At 33.4% G+C, this 16,181-nt stretch overlaps 1 protein-coding gene across 1 annotated transcript in view; it reads left to right on the plus strand.

The window, feature by feature from the left end:
- The window catches only part of LOC115876316, a 46,016-nt gene that overhangs the window by 19,071 nt on the left and 10,764 nt on the right, over nt 1-16,181 (plus strand). Inside the window, exons 3-4 of the mRNA XM_030892052.1 lie at nt 3,924-5,707; nt 12,879-13,317. Of these exons, the coding sequence (XP_030747912.1) occupies nt 3,924-5,707; nt 12,879-13,317 (2,223 nt within the window). The remainder of the gene's footprint in view (nt 1-3,923; nt 5,708-12,878; nt 13,318-16,181) is intronic.

Raw genomic sequence — 16,181 nt, forward strand, 5'->3', positions numbered from 1 at the left:
CGATGGTCTTTTGATTGCAAAATTAGCTTACCAACGATCTAATTTCTTAAGGAAACGTTGGCGTGGTGCGACGCAAGAGCTGACTGGCTGTCTTTTATAAAATTTTTACACTCAGCAAGAAACGAGTAAAAACAACCTCGATTACAGTCTTTTACAATTTTATTCAACTAAGCACTTAGACCAACACACAATAATGGTTTTAATGAGTTGAAATGTGTGTTAAAAAAACTGCATATAAATGACATTTTTTAGAACAGTCAAATATAGTGATGTGCTTTAGAATTTTTAAGCTTATTTTGAATTTTGCGGTCTTAATTTAACGTCGTTTTTTTCTAGATTTTTTTATACAACTATTCCTGGCAAAAGAAGTCTATGAAGTCATAAGTTTACCATAAACTACATTGTTTATTTAATGAATCCATATATGTTGTTCGAAAATATAATTATTTATAAATTCCTATGTCTCGATGCTCGATGATTATATATTTTAATATATTCTTGAAAAGTTTTAATAATGGATGCATTACAATGTATATGGTCACAAATATTATGCGGATTGGTTCAACATTAGTAATAATCACACATTTTTTCACTAAAATGTTCTCTGAAGAGCCTATTACGCTGTACTGTATCACTGTAATCACAAAATTTTAATTTATTTCCGTATTATAACGGAATTTTAAATTATATCTTTATTTTCGAGAAAATTTAGTCAAAACATAAGGAATATTTTGTTCATGTTTGACCATCGAAATCTCGAATCATAAATGACCTAAATACAAAATATTTTCATGTCAATAAGTAGTTCGTTTGCAGTAAACTCGAAAATGTTTGATCTTCTATACAGAAGCTATCAAAGACGATTATACAGGCTCTTACGGTTTCCATAAAAAAACCTTATTATTAGATATTTTCGAGGATATCAATATATAAATAGGTATATGTCAAGATAAGCAAATAAACATTTTCAAAATCAAATGTGCAAATAAAATGTGTGTTGAAAAAATGGGGGTTGAATCACTAAGAGAAAATCCAAGAAATAAACCGTTATTATTTAAGAAATAGTGTTAGAGAAGTTGATAATATTAAAAAATATATTTTTTAACTTGAAATTGCATAAAAAGCTTCATTCAGTATTTCGAAATTACTGGAATAAATTAGTGGTTTCAATTAGCATAGAAGTTTGTTCCTCTAATTCCAATGTAAGCATTCGGAACGTTAAAATTAGTGGTAGTTAACAAACTTTTAACTTTTTTTCACTAATTATACCGTATGATCGAAAAAAAACGGCGTCCAGTTGGCTGGGAAATGACGATCGATGACATTTCCCATATAAATTTACATATAAAATGACAGCGATCTTCATTTCATAGCCATCGCTGACGCCGTTTTTTTAATGGGGAAAGTCAGCTTCCCCAGAATGCGACTACAACACCGGCACATAGTAGAAGCATGCCCATTAAGATCCTATTCCGGGCCCTTTGATGATTTCCTGGGAGCTACAGACAGTGCAGTCGCTTTGAATAAGAAGACTAAGGAAGGAGCATAATGCTATCCATGTATTCATGCATGGTGAGCCAGGCTCCACCATAAAGCTCTCTAGGGTGGGGATCCTTGACAGTTCTGTTTGACGATTCATTTTGACACATTTGAATTTGATTTGAAATTTGTGGATTTGTCAGTCTTTACAGACTTATTTTATGTTATTTATTATTTATTCTACTACTGATAGTTGTATAGATAGTAAATCTAGATGGAAATTGTGGCAGAACCCAAATTAACAGTGACACTGCGATTATCGAAAAAGACTCTAAAATGATTGGTTGTGTAGCGTGCAGTGAATCTCGGCAAAAAATTGAGTGAAATAATGGAACAACTTTTCGCTAGTAAGTGACTATATATATACATGCACGTGTAATGAAAACACACCGACTATGAAATTCACTTAAATTAACTAAATTATATATTTTTCTTGCATTTTTTAGCTTTTATTTGTACTTGTCAAAGATTAGATGTCAAAAGAATTTAGATACGTTAATTTGACTTACCTGCTTCAGTAGCGTATCGGATGTTTGTGTTAATAATACTTATTATAACTTATCTATTTTATTAGGAATTATATATTTTATAACAAATTTAATAACTACCAACATTTATTTACAACGTAAATAAACAACAAATTGTTATTAGTCTACCCCACGTCTACCCACATCATGGCACACATTTTTTTAAATAAAATTAAGAACGACACTGATAAACCGGAATTTAAGTCGGCCATATTTGAGGCCCATCGCGGTGTACCTAAGATTTTTTGTTATGCTCCTTCCTTAGTCTTCTTATTCAAAGGTGCAGTCGAATACATCCGTAATTTAGATGTTTGTTTTTGATACTTGTTATATGTATATTTCTATATTTCAGACTTTGTCAGACTATTATTATTGTTGTGCACATATTTATTTCCTGATCTTTACTTGTACAATGATTATGGTTCCGTGTTTTGTTGTGATGTTTAGCCATACGATAGATAGATAGATAGTAATGAAATATTTGAATGTCCGGAGTGCGGAAGATAACATCACGTATCGGGCTTTTCAGTCACAGAAAAGCTCATGATAGAAAACGTTTTGCGTAACCGTCTTCTGATGCGTATCAAATACTCGTCAGCTAGTAACGGCAGTAATAATATGCTTTCTGGAGACAACTGGCTGCCGCAAATTGGTGCTAGGATATTCTATTAATTTTAATTGCTGTATATTCTAGACGTTGTGAAATGTGAATGATCGTAAACTCCTAAGTGAAGTATAATTATTGAAACCACTAATTTCAAGGTTCTGAATGAAGCTTAAGACAACTTTTTAAACATTGAAAATTACATTTTTTAGAACACTTGTTAGATTTTTATTCATTCCCAAATTTAAAACTAAACTATGACCTTCTATAAACAAGTGAAATAATAGCTTTTTTAGTTTATGATAGTTATTTTTTCTTTGTTCGTTCTAACATTGGCTCGATGATAAGATAAGATAATCGATAATTGTTTCTTGAAAATAAGAACACGTATCGATTTTGAAGGTGCATCAATATGTACAAATTATGTTCTTTTAGTTTTTACAAAAATCGTTTTAATAGTTAATAACGATGATTAAGATAACCGAGTTATTTTAGTCCGTTTATTGGAGTTTTGTTTTTGAATATTTGAGAGACATACAATAAAATTTAAAGTGTCATACACATACTATTCATTATTCACTTACAATACCGATGCAAGAAAACAGTCATTAGATTTGCTATCTGTCGAATTGATAGGTCATGATATGTCATTTTCAATATTAAACAGTACGATAATTTAAAATTGCAGTGATAACATTAAATAATGCTTAAATGGGAACTATTAAGATTAATAAGGAACATTCAATCTGATTCAGTCCATGGAGAATAGATCCCCCAAAAGTCGTTTACTTTAAAGAGTCAAAAAATAAATAAAAATATAGCACTAAAAATTGAAAATAAAACTAAAAAATGTAAAAACAATCCTAAAAATTACGAAAATAAAGTAAAGAAATGAAGAAATGACATTATTTCTGAGAACTTCGCATTTCAAATCTTATCTAATCGCGCTTATTTTTCTTCACGGAATGCTGCCAGTTTTTCGCTTTGACAAAACCCGCCTATCGACCCAATGACACATTCGACTCGAAACCCGCTGGTACTATTCGCTAATCGTAGGTACTATCTTGATTCAGTATCGTCGGCGGTACGATCGCCGTTTGACGAAATTTCGTTCCAATTCGTGAAGGTCGTACCGGAAATCATCGCGCGCCGCATCGAAAACCCGCCGGCCGTAGTCTAGCAAGGTGCGCCACAGCAGTACCTACACACCACGAACTCTGACTCTCTCTAAAACGCGCCGTGTTGTGTTTCAGGTGACAGCAGTAGCGACGCAACCCGCCGAACACAGCACCACGACCACCACCACCCCCTCCAAGGACCATGTCGACGAGGTACCGGCTAAACCCAAAGCTAAAGTCAAGATAACACCGAGGAAACCAAAGGCTACCGTCACTGTTCCGGAATACACCAGGAAAAAGGAGTCGGACTTTATTCATCCAGACGATTTCATCCATCACTCTAATGGGAAAGTGTACATCAAAAACAAGTGTAAACTTTGTAATTTTAAGTCACCCTGGGACAGCGAGATGGCCAAGCACGAAAGAAAGTTCCACAGTATCGAAAGAGACTTGATAGGGGTTAAGAAGAACCAACGTCCTATCCCAAACCTTATTCCAATCCCAGCCCAGTTGAAGCATCAAAGGGTTCATCACATCAGAAGCGTCGAGATTCCTGAACCAAGAGAACCAACTATGAGCGAGAAGGATATCAGCGATATCTGTCGCAGATCAGCTAACAGTGCTCTCAAAGACTTTGCCTCCCTGTTTAGTTCAGAAGATGTCTTCAGAACATCGGCGTCTACTTCGAAGGTACCTGATTTAATCCCAGCGTTTCCTCTTCAAATTAAGGCCCAACGCAACTTCAAAAACAAGACCTCCATGTCGTTTTTCGATAAGTTTAATGAAGAACTGGGTTCCAGATCGAATCTGATCTGTAGTTTGTGCGGACATGAAAGCAAGTGCCTCACCGAGCAAGTTAAACACCAAAAACTGTGTGGTAAAGAGGCTAACAGAGTTCCTAACATAATTCCTGTGCATAACATCAGTGCTTCTCGATGCCAGTATTGTAGACACAGGTGTAAATCCAGTGCAGACTTGCACAATCACCTGCAAACTTGCTCGGAGGCTTTGAAGGTTTTTGGAGATGACGCGTTCTCTGAGCACGAGAATGAGTTAAAAATTGATGAGGACAGGCAGAGTATTGAGGATGAACTTGATATCAAACCTCACCCGATGGAAAATAAAGTGTTTGTATGGAACGATATTATGGTACCTATGGATATCGAGGTTGATGACTCAAATTACGAGTATACTGATGATAAAAACGACGATGTAGCTTCTATGGACTTGTCAGTGTACTCCCAGTCTCCTGCGTTAAGTGATAACAGTGATAACAGACAAGAAAACAATAATAACCTTAATACAAACAACAATCACACTATTCACAATTCTCCTGTAACAACAACCGAGAAAATTCCAACCCACGGAAACGACATCTCTGTTGCCCAGCATAAAAGAGTCTTTAAGTGTCCACACTGTACTTTCTGGGCTTCTACAGCCTCGAGATTCCACGTCCACATTGTAGGGCACTTAAACAAGAAACCTTTTGAGTGTTCTTTGTGTTCGTATCGGTCAAACTGGCGATGGGACATCACAAAACACATCAAACTGAAGTCTGTGCGTGATCAAGCTCATGAAACGGCGAAAGTTTTGATGACTGACGAAACTGGGAGAAGGAATTATTCAAAATACAACAAATATCTTACAGAAATACCGTTGAGTAGTCTTCAGTCTTCTTCGGAGACTAGTGGAGGTTCTGGGACCAGACCAAGGAACTATGATAGAAACTCATCACCTTCTACTAGCAAGTCGGAAAAGAGTAAGATGCCTGCGAGTGGGGATTTGGGTTCTTTGTTGAAAGTGGGAAATTTGAAGCCGCCGCCTGGATTGAAGGCTGTGGACAAGCATTTCCTCGAGAAGAGGTCTGCGAGTTCCGAAGGGAAAAGGACTCTTTTCAAGTGCAAGAAATGTAATTTCAGGTGAGTTTTTTTTTCAAAAAAATATCGATTTTGTTATCTAGATAAGTATTATTAGCTCATAGCGTTTTAAAACTTTTATCTTTTATTTTTTTGATGTTTTTCGAATAAAATGCACTTTATTTATTGAATAGAATTCTTGATAAAAACGTTTAATATATCTATTTGTATTGAGTGAAAGATAACAAAAAAATACAGTAAATAACTTATTTCATATTGTGAAGGGTTATTTAAAATCTATCCAGATATGTAAAGTATACTATTTTTTATGTTTTGTGAATGAAGACTACGGTTGTTCACAAATCTAATGAGTATGGTTCAAAAAGTATTTTTATATACCGGGTGCATCTCAAAAGTGGCTCACCTCTCACCTCTATAACTTTTTTATTTTTTCAGATAAAAAAACGAGATTTGGTATGTTACTATATGACCTACTCACTCTGGTCACTTCCTGTTTCACCGGAAATAACTACAATTCTTGATTTTTAAATGGCACCCTGGGTATTTTTTTACTAAATTCGATAGAAAATGATACTCTGGGTAGAATGACATATATGTCAACTTTTGACTTTTTCTCATATGGTTTATTTGAAATTGTAACATGCGGATCATAACGACAATTTGACTCGAAATACCAAGTGTATGGTACCAAATTATTCGGAAAAAAATGCTTTTTCCAAATATGCTAATGAGCCACCCTCGTTTTATTTAAAAAAATTGAGATATGATTGAATAAAATATGATTTGCGCATCAATCTATTTTTCCAAGGCTTCATGGATTAAAAATTAGTTTTTTAACGCAGCCATGGCACTGTAGATTAAAATTTAAAATACGATTTTTTTAAATCGAAAATGTCAAAAGTTGACATGTGATATGTCATTCTATTCAGAGTGACATTTTCTATCGAATAAAGTAAAAAAGTACCGTGGGTGCCATTTAAAAATCAAAATTTGTAGTAATTTCCGGTGAAACAGGAAGTGACCAAAAACAATTGAATACGTCAATCAATCCTAATTTATGTCATATACTAACGTACCAAATCTCGTTTTTTTATTTGAAAAAATAAAAAAGTTATAGGCGGTGAGCCACTTTTGAGGCGTACCCGGTATTGCGTGGTGATTTCAAGTAGATAGATAAAATAATTAAGTTGTATTTTTAAGAAATGCCCTGTATATTGTAAAGTTTTTTTCTCAATTATTCTTAGGTTGTGTTTTATTTCAGGGCAATATTGGGTAAATTTTAAAATATTTTCGTAGACTTACTTTACAGAGTGACCCAAGTATATTTTCACTCAAAAGTTGTAGATTTTTAAAGGAATACTATTTATATTTTTTTTGCTTAATGGATTTGTCATAAAAATACCAGATTATAATCTATACTGAATGGTTTTTCAAATATCAACATTTTTTATTTTTTTCATTGGAAGTACCATACGATCGAAAAAAAAAGCGTCAAAGACGGTTGGGAACAATCAATGATAATTTTGGCGAGGTCAAGCCCTAGACGTCAGTACTTAGTACGTAATGTTCTTTATTTCTTAATGGCGCTTACGGCCAGTTGGCCATAAAGTAGGTTGTAATTTATTTTTATATTGAGTAAAAATTATTATTAAATGGGGTAGTTTAAAATTCGAAAAAATATTTTTTGGAAATAGATTTGTGTGTCTGAAAACATTCTATCCTTTTTTAATTCTTCTAAAATTAGTGTTAATTTTTCATAAGTTTTATGTCAATTTTTAATAAATAGCATCTACAGATTGGCCTCGCCAAAATTATCACCGGTTGTTATTCCCTAGCCAACTTTAACTCCGTCTTTTTTTCGACCATACGGTATTTATGTGCCATTTTCAAAATTCAATATTTTTTAATATCCCATTTAATATCCTTTTCAATTTTTTAGTTTAAGTATGGTCATATTTCATAAACCATTCGAAATAATATGTTATTACCTCGGGTTTTATACCTATGTTATACCATGGTAGTATTTTTTAAATTGGGAATTTTATAGTAAACTTTCTGATCAAAAGAAATATATAATATTCCACTTAAAAAAATAATTATTGTACTTAAATATTATCCCAAAAATCTTCTATTGAATCGCCTTACGTGAAACACCCTGTATAAGCAAAAATCAAGCCAAGTAAGTGTGCAAAATAACGTATGGAATAATTAGCAGTCCTAAAATTCCTTCTTGCTTATCTTTTTACACGTCTTAAAATTGTTTTGTTGACAAAAACGACTACGTCACCTTTATTAGTGTTCCCGTTTTATTTGTAGAACAGTTTTCTCTGTGGATCGAACAACGATTCAATTGAACAATTGGTAACCTATTAGGAGACAGAGCAGAATTAAATATAAATCTGTGGGTCGATAAGTCGATATAGGATAGATAGAAAGAAATATATAGCAAATACAGGGTTTTGCAGACAGGCCGTCTAAAGCCTGTCCACCAAGACGATATATGACTGTGACAGGTATTGTCTGGCAGTTTAAATTCACAGATAAACTATATTTTCAGGCATTTTTTCGATGTCAGCTGTCGAAATGTTGCTTGACTCATTCGTGGGACAGACAGAATCTAATTTAGCTATGCCCCACCTAGACCTAACGTTTTAGCTGTCAGTTTTGTATGTCAGGCAAACCGGAAGACTGTTGTTGAATAGAAATTTAGCACTACAACCCGGGCTGGGTCTTCGCGGACTTCACAAATTGTCCATCATTGGTTCTTCTGCTCGCTCTATATATACATGCGAAGGATAAGTCGAATATACTTCGGTAGCGGATATACTCCGTATAACCGCAGTAACATTATCTGTCCGCTGCATTCTTCCCGTATCAGCTTGACGATACATTGATGTTGTCTCTTCACATGGCCGGCTCATCTCAGTCTTTCAGACTGTATTATTTTTACTCTGTCTGGCTGGTTATGTAGTTCTGAAAAATCTCTGTTTGTTTTTATTCTATATTGCTGTGTGGCGTTTGGGGTTGTCCTTTACTGGTCTGTATATCTCTCTAAGAATTCTTCTTTCTGCAAATTTTAGCTGGTTTTCATTTTCATGGTCTGTCATTAAAAATGCATATTATTATTTTTGTTGACACTTATTCTGGCAGAGATGAGGTGTTTTCTTAGGTGTCTTCATTAGAATCAGAAGGAAAGGCATGCTTTTAATGCTAAGATTGTTATTAATATAAGTTTTCTTAGCTTCAAAAGCGAATATCTCGAACAGAAAAAGAGCTGTTGAGATGAATCAAAAAACAAACTATCCAGAAAAGACGCACCTGGATGATAACGTGGTTTAAATTTCTTTCTTTGTTAAACAATTTCAAACGTTCCAAATAATATAAAAAAATGTAAAAGTTATACCTTGTATGTAATTATATATCGAGAAACTATGGTTACGCTCGTTGAATTTGACATTTTATGTCAGTTTAATAATATATTTTTGTACTTTTATGCTTAGGCGCACTAGGCGTAAAAGTGCTTTACTTTTATGCCTAGGCGTTAAAATAACTTTTTTATATTGTCAATCGCGTCCCAAAAATTAATACTTTTGTGACGTTTGAAAAAAAAAATCATATTGAACTTAAAAATACAGGTATTCTTTTTTTCGTGCAGTTGATATGATAAGCTTTTCCGGGATACTCTGCTCGCCCTGTATTTCTTCATGCTCTACTTTTAAGAGCAAGCATTACGAAATCGATTTGTTTTAACCACATAGGCGTGTAAATGTAGCAATAAAAGTGATAAGGAAAATTTTCTTCCTGCCGATAAGAATGTAAACTTGTCTTAACTACACCTACTACGCTCGGTAATATTTAGCTTCTTTTATTTTCCAACCAACCCAGTTTTTCTTTATCACTACCAATAAACAAATAAAACGTGTTTTGTGTGATTCGCGTCATTACTTGTGTTATCGTTTAAAGAAAAGAACAATACCTGTGTACGCGTATTTTTTAATTAGGAAAAATATATTACTTGGAGTTTATGTATAGGTTCGAATGTATGGAATATATCGTTTCTGGTCGTTGTGTTACCATTAAATTACATTTTTATCGCTTTGGAAAAAAATTAGCACGAAGAATCGGCGTGTGCGTTTTCCTTCTTTTTTTGTTTCGATAATAAATATACAGGATGATCGTAAAACTGTTTCTTGAAAGTTATAACTATATTATCTAAATACTAGAGCAACTGACTGCTATACTGTCCAAAACACGAACTTGTGAAAGAATGCGTTTTAATTTTTGTTGGAAACTCCAAAAATGATGCACTTTATACATTCCATCTCACATAATTTTTGTCTTACTATGATAAAAAGAAAGTCTCACAACGTCAAAGCGCAGCTTTTTCACAAAAAAAACACGTAAGATCAAACTGAAAAATGTAAACAAAGCAAAAACTCCAAAGATTTGATTGAAATTTGAAAGCCAAAAGATATACCTAATGATTTTTCAATTCTGAATATGTTACTATGAATTAATTGATACAGAAGCGTATAAACATTAGATAAAATAATAATTAATAAAAATGTACCTATAAACAGTATGGCTAAAATTTATACAAGGTGTCTTAAATAAGTTCAAATATTTTCGTGGCTGGTAGTAGATCTCAATAAAAGAAACATATTTTCTTTTTACCGTTTTTCAAAGAAGTCCAAAATAACCGAGCTATTCCAAGTTCGACAATTACAAAAAAAAATTGATTTACATATTTCTTTGAATAAGAAGACTAAGGAAGGAGCATAATGCTATCCATGTATTCATGCACAGTGGGCGGAAAAAGGACTCTAGGATGGGGATCCTTGACAGTTCTGTTTGACGATTCATTTGACACATTTGAATTTGATATGAAATTTTGTCACTCTTTACGGAGCTTATTTTATATTATTTATTATTTATTCTACTACTGATAGTTGTATAAAGGTAGTAAATCTAGATGGAAATTGTGGCAGAACTTAAATTAACAGTGACACTATCGCGATTTATTGAAAAAGACTCTAAAATAGTTGGTTGTGTAGCGTGCGGTAGATCTCGGCAAAATGTGAACGGAAATAAGTCTACCCCACGTCTACCCTACATCATAGTTTTACATTTTTTAAATAAAATTAGAACGGCACTGATAAACCGGAATTTAAGTCGGCCATATTTGAGGCCCATCGCGGTGGACCTAAGATTTTTGATATGCTCCTTCCTTAGTCTTCTTATTCAAAGACATATTTTTAAAAAAATTTGAGAGCCACCGGATTTTTTTTAATTTGAACCCTTTTTAGTGCCGTAACCATGGTAATATCAGAAATTAACAAATTATACGGTGGGAATTTGCGGTGAATAGGCAGTTCTAAAAAGTTTTCTAGAATGTACAGGAAAATTTAAGAGAGAATACATTGATTTTCAATACCTTTTTTGCAAGAAAACCTCATAGACGTGTTCCTGGGGTCGAAATACTCACCCTGTATAGTACTCATACCATCTTCGTTAATAAACTTTTTTGATAAATAAGTAGCAACATTACATTTTTCTGTTTACATCCGACGTATATCTTGAGTATCTTCATTTTGTACTGTAAGTTTTGTTTATTTATATTATTTGACTGAGATGTAATTCTTTAACATATTCAGTCGATAGACTTTGAGTTAATATCTAAAAGGGTACAACGAAGATCACAATCATAATATGCGAAAAAAAATTATAAACAACACTCTTCACTTTTAATTGCTTTGTTATTTGCAATGTTGCTATATTTCATAATATTACAGTTTCAGATAAAATATTTCTTGAGAATTTATTATTATATGCAATTTTTTTTCTTTTATAGCCTAAAACATATACAGGGTGAGTTTTCTACGATGTTCTCTATGGGTATCTCGGAAACTACTACTGGAGATAGATAACTATATATATATAGATTTTTTCTAAAGCCTGTCTTTTATTTTCATATGACACAAACATATATTTTTTTAAATGGAAACCAGAATTATTGGTCATGACTTTATAAAAATTAAAAATGATGCAGAGACAACTTTACGGACAAGACATTTTTCCAGATTAATATTAAGACATTAAAATTGACAAATGTAAATGAGGCTTTTGATTCTCATAATTTAGGATCCTGAAAAATTAATTTGATTTTAGTACGGATCTTTTAGGGACGCTCTGTATATATACCGGTACGTTTTCCTTCGAAATTGCGAACTTGTTTGTTCTTTTAGTCAAGGTTTGTGCAGTTTTTCTTTTTAATTATGTCATTAGTTTAAATAAGTAATTACTGTAGCAGCGCATAATTATTATTTTGTGGCAGTGCAATTAGAAAATATTCTTTTAATTCAACACGTGGACTTTTTTTAAATGCATTTTATTTGCGGGTTACGATTTCCGTAAATTATTGAAAAAAAAACACGTTAATTAAAAAAGTCGGGAAGCTTATAATTTAAGGTTGAAAAGGTCATAAAGGTCTTTATGTTTATGAAAAAGTTTATTATTTTGTATTTGTGTATTTATCGTAAATACCGGGTGCGTCTCAAAAGTGGCTCACCCCTATAACTTTTTTATTTCTTCAGATAAAAAAACCAGATTCGGTATGTTAGTATATGACATAAATTAGAATTGATTGACGTATTCAGTTCTTTTCGGCCACTTCCTGTGGTCACAAAAATGGGAAGAATACGGGATCACTAAATAACCACAGTGGCGCTAATGACGCATAAATCTAAAAAATTAAAAGTAACCATAGATAAGAGAATAAAAGTAAGATAACCAAATATTACCCAAAAAGATTTATTTTTATTTTTTAGAATATAAAAGAATTTTTTTTATATATTAGAGGCCCAATCTATTGCTGCTGAATAAAAATCGATAATTTATTTTATGTGACACGAAAATAAAATTTGTATTTTTTTGAAACCCGTGCCTTCACGTCAAATATTTATCTCCTTTGAATCATTTCCTGTTCTAAAAATTTTCGGCGCATATTTTAAATTCTAGGTTTTTGCTACAGCAGCGCCATCTTAAGTCTTCCCTTTTTTATGACCATTTTTTAATGCAGGAAGATATTTTTCCTTACCTCCACACTAGAGTCGAAATATACTACCCCAAAATATTTGCACTTATTTAAGACTCACCCTGTATATAATACAATGTTTACACAGCATTTTACTGAAGCTTTGCTTTACATTTTCAGGGACGCCTCCAGGGAAATCCTGCTCCAGCACGTCAAGGGCCACTACCCGGCCCACTTCGACCCTCAGGACCCCCTCTACCAGCAAGCCATGGTGGTGGCGGCCGCCCAGATGGCAGCAGCCGCCGCCGCGGCGTCTTCCCCCTCTCTCCTCTGCCCGCCCGGCTCACCGTCGCCATCCTCCAACCTGTCAAACCTGTCATCTTCCGCTTCTTCGCCGTCGGGGACCTCTGCTGCGCCGCGGGATCTAAGCTTAAGGGGTACGAGTCCTGATAGAGACGATGAGGCAAGTGTAAATAACAACAAGGCAACGGCAGCCGCGCAGAAAGGCTGCGCAGCGACGGCGGCGGGAGGCGTCGTCGGTGCGCACGCTGCGGCGCCGCCTTTCCGTTGCGGCCATTGTAATCAGGTGTCTAACTGGAAGCATGTGATTCAGGTATACTAACCAGGCCTACTAACCGTACTAAACGTGTTTTTTGTTTGTTCTTGTGTTGCTTTCGTGTATTCGTCTCTCTTTTTTTTATAATAGGAATTTTGGTCAAAAAAATCGTATTTATACCTGAAAAAAGTCGGAGGGGGTTAATCTTTTTTTGATATAATATAACAACAAAAGATTAACACCCTCCGTATGGAAGTTGTAGCCAATGCAATCAAAAACCTTTCGAGCAACTTCGTGGTTATAGATAGTCAGATCTCGGTAAAATAGTAGTTATGGGAAGGAGCCGTTCTTCTGGCGACGACCTTTCGTAATCCCAGAATGAGCGAAAAAAACACGCCAAATTTAAGTTTAGCATTGGCAACGTTGCTTTAAATGCCAGAAACATATAACCCAATATTTTCAGATTGTTTACAAATTTATTTTAGCAAATTTTCCTCTATTATGCATTATGAATTGGTTAAAAAAGTAACAGAAAATAGCAAAAACAACATTGTTTATTGAATACCTAACAAAATATGTGCCAGAAAACCTTAAAAATATGATAAATTAAGAAAAATTCGATGTTGAAATAATTTTTCGTTTTTCTGAGAAACGGTAAAAGACCGCCAGAAAAAGAAGTTCAAATTCGTAATCTACGATCTCAAAATAGGGTGTATACCCTAAAAGAAAATCGGACGATTTCCTGTTTTCCCAATAATTACCGGAAATAGTTATTTATGCAACTTACTTCTCAGACTGCAGTCAAAAGGGTCAAAAGGGTAATAAAGGAATAGAATTTTGAACACCCTGCATTAATATAATAATATTTATACAATTACCATATTTATAGCAAAGTAAGTACAGACCACCTAAAAGTAAATTTCTAATATGATTTTGATTTCAGGACAGTTCTTGTATTTGTAACATTTTTATAAGGAAGCTTGAAAAATATATACTTTTTATTTATTTATTAATATCTCTGAAATTACCGAAATATACTTACTCGTATCTTAGGATAAATGATCTGAAACGAAGCCAAAAATGCAATAATATACAGGGTGTTCCATTTAAAAAAAATCATCCCGATCCACTCGCACTTTTTTGAACCACCCTATAGAAGTTAAAATATTTCCTGAAGTAGATATACAGGGTGTCCCAGCTTGAGCATGCATTAGAAGTTTCTAGAGACCTATAAGATCTAGATCAGAGATTTTTTTGCATATCATTGTTTTACTATGAGATCTATCGATTAAAAATATTTTCAATATGGCGGCACTTCCGGACTTAAATATCCAGTTACTTAAATTCCCTGTAAAATTTTATGAATTTTTTTATCAAACACTCTAGGTATAGAGACATTAACCGTTTTTCATTTGGTTAGGTTGAGTTTTTTTAAATATATAAAATATTTGGAGGAAAAACACTGCCTATCAATTTAGTAAAACGTCAAATTTAGTGATTACCACAGCCACTGTAACTTTGTGGTTAAGAGATCATGTTAAAATATTAAAATTACTTACAAGTTATAATTAGATATTTTATATTATTTCAACAACAAACACGTAATAGTACAGCAGCGTAACGTTGATATGCAGGTCCAAAACAAAAAGTGCCGTTATATTTTTCAGTTTTCGTTGTCAGCCGCGGAAGTTTCAGTGATTTTAGTGTTGTCGGATATTTTTATTTGCGAAATAGAAATATTGCGTTTGGATTGAAAAAGTAAAAGTGGAAGTTTTATTGGAATGTAAGTAAGCGTTTGTCCATATTATATTTTATTTTTTTCATACCTACGACAAATATACATATACTAGCGTGTACCAGCGACTTCGTTCGCGTCGAATTAATCATTTGTAATGGCGATGATAAAGCAAAGCAAGAATTTCCATTAACATACAAACTGGATAAAATTTTGTCACATTTATGTCAGCATGAGAAAAAACAATATGGCGATATTATTATATAACTTGGTAATACATTTTTGAGAAAATTCCTTTGCCAAAAATAAGCTTTTTACGTCAAGTAGTTTAAGCAGAATCGTGGTTAATCAATTACCCAACTTTTTGGAACACCCTGTATGATTTTTTAAAAAATTTCAAAATATGTAAGCAAACAAAATAAATTATGCTTGTCCAAGCGTTTTCCCGAAAGACTAACCGTTTTTTAAATAACAAATATTGTAATATTTGAGGGGCGTTTTCAACCTCTTGGAATTTGAGATTCGAGAAACCCCTCCTTATCGAACCTCTACACCCCACAGTCAATCCATTTGTCAAAAATCAGCTTTAAACGTCAAGCAGTTTAAGCAGAATCGTGATTACGCAATGGTCATATTTTATGGAACACCCTGTATAAATTTATAAAAAATCTTAAAATATGTAAAACAACAAAATAAAATATACGTGTTTAAGAGTTTTTCCGAAAATCTCACCGGTTTTTAAATAAACAATATTTTAATATTTGAGGGATAGTTTCACCCCATTAGAATTCGAGTTTCGAAAAATCCCTTCTTATCGAACCTCTACACTCTAAAGTCAATCTGTTTGCCAAGGATCAGCATTTTACGTCAAGCGCTTTAAGCAGGATCGTGATTAATCAATTACCAGATTTTTCGAAACACCCTGTATACATTTTTAAAAAATCTTAAAATATGTAAAATAACAAAATAAAATATACGTGTTTAAGCGTTTTTTGGAAACTTGGCCGTTTTTAAATAATAAAAATATTGTAATATATTTGAGGGTGGTTTCACCCTCTTGGCATAGATTTCGAAAAAATCCTTTCCTATCGAACCTCTACACCCTAGAATCAACCTGTATGCCAAAATTGGGCTTCTTACGTTGAGTGGTTTGAGCAGGATCGTGATTAATCAGTATGTCAGTCACTTAAGG

Source organism: Sitophilus oryzae, unplaced genomic scaffold, assembly GCF_002938485.1.
Source record: "Sitophilus oryzae breed Bouriz unplaced genomic scaffold, Soryzae_2.0 scaffold_1430_pilon_pilon, whole genome shotgun sequence".
NCBI lineage: Eukaryota > Metazoa > Arthropoda > Insecta > Coleoptera > Curculionidae > Sitophilus > Sitophilus oryzae.